Raw genomic sequence first — 8,467 nt, forward strand, 5'->3', positions numbered from 1 at the left:
GTGTGAAGTGCAAGCCGCTTCAAGGAGAATCCGGTAAGATCAATTCTCTAAATAGTTATTAATCAAGACGTGTTCACGGCTGAAAACAAACAAAATAATGAAAATAAAAGAACAATTCAAGGGTTGATTGTGTGACTTATGTTGTCTAGGTATACACCAAATTCGATGATATAAAAATATCAAATTTATCAATTGACCTAGCATATCTAATATATATTCACATCAGAAAATTCAAAAAGAAACCTACTTATTCTAGTGCAATTAATTCTTACTTACGAGACACATGCATTAACCAAAAAGGGCAACATTAAAGTTGAAAGGACATTTTATCTTCTATTTTACATAAAATTAGCTTTTCTAATAATACTAATATATATATATATATATATATATATATATATATATATATATATATATATATTAATCATGTAGATTTTAAATTGTAAATCAAATTTAATTTTATACCGTGCTCATCAAATTACTTGTGCAAGATTTAATACATGTATAGTATTTCTCCTACACAACTATTAAATAACATGTATGAGAATGAGACAGACAAAATATCTCATGTAATTAGTTATTCCACATATATATTAAATAATTATATCACATTATTATAATACAAAAAATAAAATATATAGTCTTAAAACTAATCAACACCTCAAAAATATCAAACATAGAATAAAATGATCTTACATTTATTTCAAAATTTTCATTCCTTATCCTTGTACCAACCAACCATTAAATTCTGAACTATTCTATTTTTACTCTGATAAAGCTCTTTTATCATACATTTTTTTGGACAAGAAGACAGAAGGTTTGAGGTAAATATTGCTGCAGCTTCAAACAAACTTGAAAAGAAAGACAATAATTAAATTAAAACAAAGAAAAGAAAGGGCCTACAAGATTGTGATACCTTTTTTTCTCTAATAAAGAGTAATTGAACTTTTGAATGGTGGCACACATATTTATCCTATAAGAGAATCAAACAACCTTTCACCCAAAGTTATTTCTTTCCGCCCCACGCTAGAACTCCGATTAGATCAAAATTCCACGGTAGTGACACTCCCAACAAAATTTTCTCCATATCCACTAGTCTATTTTCATTTGTTCATCCTACTAAAAATAAATGTTTGTTTTTACTAATTCAATTTATAAAACCAAAAAATTAATTTATCACTTGAATTTATTTTTATCATTTACTATGATAAATTTATTATATTAAAAGAGAAAAAGCCAAGTAAAATAGACTAAAAGTTTATGTACATTTGAGGTTGTGGTGGATATAATTATTCATATGAGCAAATTACTGATTCAGATATCACGTTTATAAAATAAAAAAGTATATTATATTATATCAAATGAATTTGCTTCTATATTTTTACCCACCAAAATGCCAAATTGCCAACCCCATTATCTTCTTCAAGTATTAAAGGGAATCCACTTCTGCTATCTGATGTCATTATCAGCTCCCTTTCATCCTAACTTCACCTTTTGATCTGTAAGTTTTTACTTATTTATGCACGTACATTTGGCGCGCCTTTCTGCTAGTATCTGCAAAGAACACAAAGTAATAAGGAGTGTTATTATAAATCCCGTGGACTCGCGCTCATTGTGATCTGTAATCTAAAATTCTGTAGGATATACCTTGACTTGTTTCTCCAGCTCTTTAATGTAATCTACTGCAAAATCCAACATATCTGCTGTGTTTGTTTGCTGCAATGAAATCGAAATAGCAAAATGAATACGCGTAACATTTCTACTGTACCTCATTTTGGTGAAATTAATAAGTTAGGATTCTACCTTGTCCATGTTGGGAACAAGCTCTTGCAGCTTCCTCATTCTGTCGCTTATTCGTGTTCTTCTTACCTGAAATTATTACTAAAACTGTATCAGTACATACTAAGATCCACGCATGTCAAAAGCCGGAAGGATCAAAGGGTTTGAGAAAGTTCAATTTTGGTTATACACAATACAGTAAAAATTAGAGTACTCATAAGTCGTATGTCTTGAGTTTCTTGAAAATAACTGTCCAAATAGAAACATTTGGCATCCCTATTAAGACTGATGCATGTCAAAAATTCCGTAGAAGCTCTGTACTTATCTCACTACCCTGCCCGTCTCCCATGATATAGTTATTCGACACATCAATTAATCAAATCCAAAAGTCACAGTTTTAGTGAGCTGAATTTTAACAAGGAAACTCGAGTTTTTAGTGCTAAAGTGTTTACCCTTTCTGCAATGCTACGAGGGTGAGTGGCACAACCCCTCTTTGCCCTGACATTCAAGTGAACTGAATCTTGCAAGAGCTTCTCCATGGTACTTGTGGGCAAACTCAAATGATGAGATAAAGGAATTGGCGGGCGAGCCAGCCCTTCACTACTCTGATCATCAAAATCACACATGTGTAAGACAATGATTAAGCAAGCCGACAACTCCTCTAACAATAACAGATACCTGATTATGGGATGCATCTTCATTAGAGAATGGCTCAATCTCAATGTCTTCAGTTTTAAGGAAATCATCGGACAAAATGTGTGAATCTTCCCAAGAAGGCATGGGGAAATCTGTAATGCAATGCTCGTCGTTTTTATGTTCATTCCCCATGCTCTTTTCCTCTAAGACTTTAGTTCCAAATTCAGATATTGGAGCCATAAGCCTGGGAGAAGCAGGAGGTTTCCCGGATGAGAATCCAACTTGAGTCTTGAAACTTTTTGGAGTCGACAATGAAGTATCTGCAGCAGCATTAGTACCAGTTTCGTAACGCCCTATGCCTCGTATAGCACCATATTCTGTCAATTGCTGGAATCTTAGCAACAAACTTAAACTCTAAAGTCAGATTAAGCAGTTAGATATGATGACCACTATTTTTTACTTAAAACTCAAGCAAAATCCAAAAATCACTCTTTCTTCATCTTCTTGGCAAAGATTTATTAACATAAGAGAACTTCTAACTTTTACCTATACAATATTTCAGTAGAACTCAACTATCAAGAAAATAATTTAATAGATAAATCTCCATCTCTACCACTCCATTTATTATTCGTCTTGATGTCTTTAGTGTCATAAAGGCAGGATATCAATCTTAACAAGAATCCTATTTGTACCTTAAGGTTATCTAGTTTTCAATTCCCATCAGTAATATCAAAACACGAAAACTAAATGGAAACTCAACCTATTAGTTTCTAATCAAATTTTGATCCTTTACTTATCTGCAACAACTAGTGATGTTCTTCATTAACATGTACACACTATCCATAAGCATAAAACTAGTTAAAAGCACGAGTATACTCATACATATCGAGGTTTCTTCACACAATCGCACAAGACAAGGTTCACAACAAACATTAAAACATACAGTATGAAGCTACAACAATGTTAATGCATACCATTTTCAATATTGATTTGAGCAAAGAATCCAGCAGGCGAACTATTATAACGGGTAAGATTCGAATTACCACCACCACCACTACTACTACCAGGTGTCAAACTAGCCGAATTCGCGAATACAAATGGCTTATCTGTAACTGCATTTAACTTCTCAATTTGTTGAGGTTGGCTTTGGTAATTCAGTTGTGAAGCTGAAACATGATCAGTACTCTGTAGCAGAGTTTCTGGTTCCCTTTTCACAGGTGAAATGAAGTGTTGATTCTGATTTTGATAATTTGAAACAAGAGAGTGATCACTACTTCTATGTCGCACTAACCGCGGTGTAATCTCTTGTTTTGGTACAACAAAATCCGATCTAACATTCATATTACTCGTGGGGTTTTCATGAATTGGTTGATTTGTAGGAAAATTCCCAGAGTTAGAGTTGGAGTTACCAATACTAGCTACAAATCTAGCAAAAACTTGCTCTATATCAGTAGATGAAGAAGAAGCAGTAGAATTTGGTAAATTGGAAAAATCATCTCTTGCATAACCACAACCCCCACCAGTAACAGGTGTAGTAGTAGTTAACAGAGTAGAGAAATAAGAACTTGGCGCAGATCGATACCTAGTTAAACCAGAAGTAATTGGTTGCTGCTCAACACGACTATGATCCATTTTTCTTCAAAAAAAAAAAAACCCAAAATAGAAAATACCCTTTTTTTATACTTTATCAAACACAAGAATTCAAGATTTTCACATAGATCGTACTAGAAGAAAAAACAGGAAAACCCCATGTAGATAAAAAAGATAATTTACATGAACAACTTGAGAGTAAAGAGAAAGAAGGAAGAGTTATTAAAGTGTCATCGGAAAATGGAAAGCGGCAGAGAAGATGACGGTGGTGGCGGTGGTGAAAGAGTAGTGAAGCCAATAACAAACTTATTTCAGCAACAGAGCTCGGAGAGAGATCTCGGACTTTCTTTCTTGGGAACTTGCATTTGTTTTTCAACAATCTTATAATAAAATAATTCTCGGATATAAAATGGTTTTTATTATAATTTTTTTTAGTAGAAAATAGAATTTTTTTAATTTAAATTAAAATTTAATCAAATTTTCATATAAATATAAATTTAATTTTTTATTTTTTATTATATTTTTTAAAATATAAAAATATTAATATTTATTATATTCAAAGGACGATATACTAAAATTTTCTGAATAAGTATTATTTGCGGGAAGACTTCACCAACAAGAATTTTAGAGGTATGAGTCTTTCCGAATACATATAGTTTTTGGTAGATAGTATTTTACCGTCCTATATCGAATTTTTTTTTAAATTTAAATTTAATTAAATTTTAATATTAAGTGGGAACATCTAGTAAAAAGATACCCTTTCCTCTCATGTCTTTTTCTTTTTTAAGAACAAGTGTAGCTTAAACACAAAAAGACAATATTTAATAAGAAAATGATAAATAAATATTGGAAACCATTAAAAGTATAGAGTAAAAAGATATATAATTACAATAATTTTTGAATTACGAAAATGACATTTATATTAGGATAAAAACTTTTTTTCAAAGGGAGAGTACTGATATTTCTTTTAATATACAAATAAAATTTATTTCCTTTTTAGGTATGATATTTATGACTTCCCCATAATAGCCTTAAAGAATGTAATTTATCATTCACGGGATGTTTGTAGTTGGACAAAACAAAAGACCCACAGATTGATATTATTTGTCTTTTACTAATGTTTTTGAACACCTTTTTTAAATTTCACTCATTTTTATCACAAGAGTACTTATCAAAATTGTCTTTTTATCACTATTATTAATTAACTTGGTATCGACATCACAGATTTTATAATATTAGTTCTATTTTATTTAATACATAAATATAATATATTTATATAATTTTGAGATAAGTGTTAAAAATACATCTAAATTATATCTTTTTTTTAAGTTTCATATTTAAATTATTAAAAGTTTGAGTTTCATATCTAAATTATCACTTTTTAGTTTCAGAAACACACATCTTTCTTTTATACCACTCTTATCATGGTATGTATAATATACACTCTCTTTCTTTTATTTTTATAGAATTTCCATATCACACTCTATATGGACAAAATATTCCGTTTTGACAAAAAATAAATAAATTATTAGTATTAGTTAAAATTAAAAACTAAAAATTAAAAAATATTCTAAAAAAAAATAATATTTTCTTTATAAATAAAATATAAAATATTTTCTTACCCTACCCAATTTTTCTGAGTTCTTTTATTTTGTTTATATTTCTTTTATAAAAGTAGTTTCCTACCCTCATCAAATACTAATTTAGATATTATTTTATTTTCTTAAAAATATAGTCTTATCCATCCCACTTGGGATTCAATTTTTTTCCCAATGTTTAGATATACATATCAAAAATATTTTTTACTTGCCGCCACAAGACTTTTTATATTTTTAGTTGTTTATGTTATATTCAGCACACTAATGGAATTTTCTATATATATATATCTAACACAAAATAAAAAAAAACGTAAAAAAATAAAAATTAAAAGCGGAAAATTAAATAGAATGAGGTAGATTTTTTTAAAAATAAAATAATATCAATTTCTATCTGGAGGAGGGGGGGATATGAATTTTTTAAAAATATTTTATAAATTTTTTTTAAGAAAAAGGATGAGGTTGTTACGGGGATGAGGGGTACGTGGAGGAGGTGATGGAGTGAGATAAGAAAACTATATTTAGTTTTTTGTAGGGATAGTTTTCTTTAATTTTTAATTAATATTAATTTTTTATTATTTAATTTTTTTCTAGATAAAATATTTTATCTATGTGAAATTCATGTGTCAAAGTTTTTTCATATAAAAGAGAGAGTGCGCTACACACACCACTAAGGTGTGTTGCTCAAACTAAAAAGTGATAGTTTAGATATGAAACTCACACTTTCAATAATTTAGGTGTATTTTTGATACTTATCTCTATTATTTTAAAATTAATAACTCGCCAATAACACTAAAAATAATTAATTATGCTCCAATTTTCTCCATTTAAACCCTAAATATTTTTTAAGAAAAAATTGAATTTATGAAAATCAGGTTTTACTGTTCATCTTAAAGCTTCTGATTCTTTTATTTAAAATGTGAAATAAATTACTTGCTTTACTCAACAAATATTCTTTTTAATTATCTATCAAGCTTTATCTATGTTGAAAGAAAAAGCAGTTGCTTATATTTCTAAATAAATTATCATGCTTTCAAACAAAGTGACAAGGTGGCACATTAAGATCCTCTCTTTTGGAGGAATAAAAATCGTATTGATTGAAGTAGTACTAATCTCTATATCTCTAACGTTAAATCGAGTTAGGAGCTAAAAGATAAAAAAATCATCAAAAATTCTAAGATGATAACATAAGAATCAAAAAAATAATATTTTAATGTTTAAATTAACGCTGTTAAAACTAAATCAAACTGAATAAAATTCAAATTTCTAGCCCTTCTAATAAAAAAAAAGTTTTTTCTTTGCATTTTTTTTAGAAGTAAAAATAAAAAAGTATTGTTTTTTTTTTTGGAAGTTAAATTAATTAAAAATAATGTTTTTCTCATTGCTTTTATTGTTCACGACCATATTAAAAAAAATGAAAGGGATCATTCAAGAGGGGGTTGTTGTTGATGTTGATGTTGGCCTGATCAATGTTTCTACTTTCTACTATCAATCATTAAGTTAATTGATTTCTTAGCTTCACAAAGAAAAAAATTTGTTAGTATTAATTAGTTCAACAGAATCAAAACACAACCACTATTAACTTTATTCTCTATGATATATAGACGTTTAATTTGTTTAATTCAAAAATAAAAATTTGTACAAAAGATTTAAAATAAAAGAGAGAAAATGCAAAATAAATAAATTTGAGAAAATACATAAAAACTATTCCTGAATTTGATCGGATAATTTACTTTAGTACTTAAACTACACGTGAGTTTACATACATCCCTTGATATTTTGAAGTGAATTAAAAACCACCCTAGAATTATTATATCACTCTCACTTGCCACATCATAGTCATGTCAGCACCAAGTCATTAAACTATTTTTATTAGTTATTTTAATAAAAATTTCTTTAACACTTCTTAAAATTAATTTACACTAAAGAAATGTTAATATATTAAAAAAATATGATTATATATTAACCTATAAAAAAATGAAATGTGTATGATCTTATAATTTTTTTTTAAATTCCTTCACACGCTATTAGGTGAGTAAACTTACTCTATTTTCCACGTTTTTCCTTAAAATTGCATTTAATTCGCTTCAAATTGTTAAAAATAAGTTATCTGATCAAATTAGGAAATTCTTATAAAACATCATGTAAACCAAACTTGACTGTACTATATAATTTTGGACCACAATTTATTTGGCAATAAAAGAAAGGAGTCCTTCCTACCTAGAATCTACAGGTAGTCCTTATTCATTGAAGTTGAGGAAATAGGGAAATACTTTACTCAAAGTAGTACTTTAATAGATCTAAACATTTTTCTACTTATTTTTGGTTAAATTTCATAAATGAAGATATATAATGTTTTTTTGTTTTATTAAAGTCACATAATTATATATTTTTTCAACAGAAAATAACAAAACATATTTATAGTGCATGGAATTTATGGTGTATATGTACAGTGACATGGAATTTCTCATAATTAATAATGTGAGAGGCCAATGTTTATTAATGCATGTTTCTTGACGCACTATCATCATACTATAAAATATGAACATCAATAGTATACAAACAACCACACAAGATAGCGAAGATTTTATTTTATTTTATCAAAAATAAAAATAGTTAATGTTAGAAAAAAAGGAAATGGGAAAAGTTATTATGAGATGGGCGTCAAACTTTTAATCAGTCAATCAATCGAGATATTTTTTTAATATAAAAATATAAAAAGTATAATATTTAATTTAATATAAATAGACGATAACACTCATATTCATGATCAGCTAAAATTCTACCATGTTTTTCTTTAATAATATGGGATTTTACTAACAAATTAGTAAATAATAGGCATTTTGAAATTTTAATCAAGCAAATTT

At 28.1% G+C, this 8,467-nt stretch overlaps 1 protein-coding gene across 1 annotated transcript; it reads right to left on the bottom strand.

The window, feature by feature from the left end:
- Nucleotides 1-1,172: 1,172 nt before the first annotated feature.
- LOC101263275 (transcription factor bHLH81) lies at nucleotides 1,173-4,393 on the bottom strand. Its single transcript, XM_004250809.5, has 6 exons — nucleotides 3,390-4,393; nucleotides 2,458-2,792; nucleotides 2,232-2,384; nucleotides 1,804-1,869; nucleotides 1,648-1,716; nucleotides 1,173-1,554 (listed from the first exon to the last, which is right to left on the bottom strand). Exons 1-6 carry the CDS (start codon nucleotides 4,045-4,047, stop codon nucleotides 1,510-1,512), a joined length of 1,326 nt encoding a protein of 441 aa, XP_004250857.1. The 5' UTR covers nucleotides 4,048-4,393; the 3' UTR covers nucleotides 1,173-1,509.
- Nucleotides 4,394-8,467: the final 4,074 nt, after the last annotated feature.

The sequence above is a fragment of the Solanum lycopersicum genome, chromosome 11 (assembly GCF_036512215.1).
Source record: "Solanum lycopersicum chromosome 11, SLM_r2.1".
Taxonomy (NCBI): Eukaryota; Viridiplantae; Streptophyta; class Magnoliopsida; order Solanales; family Solanaceae; genus Solanum; species Solanum lycopersicum.

Coding starts and splice junctions, on each gene's coding strand:
- LOC101263275 (XM_004250809.5), bottom strand. CDS start 4,047: ATGGATCATAGTCGTGTTGAGCAGCAACCAATTACTTCTGGTTTAACT. Junction 2,385..2,457: donor AAGATGCATCCCATAATCAG/GTATCTGTTATT, acceptor TTTGATGATCAG/AGTAGTGAAGGGCTGGCTCG. Junction 1,555..1,647: donor AGCTGGAGAAACAAGTCAAG/GTATATCCTACA, acceptor TGTTCTTTGCAG/ATACTAGCAGAAAGGCGCGC.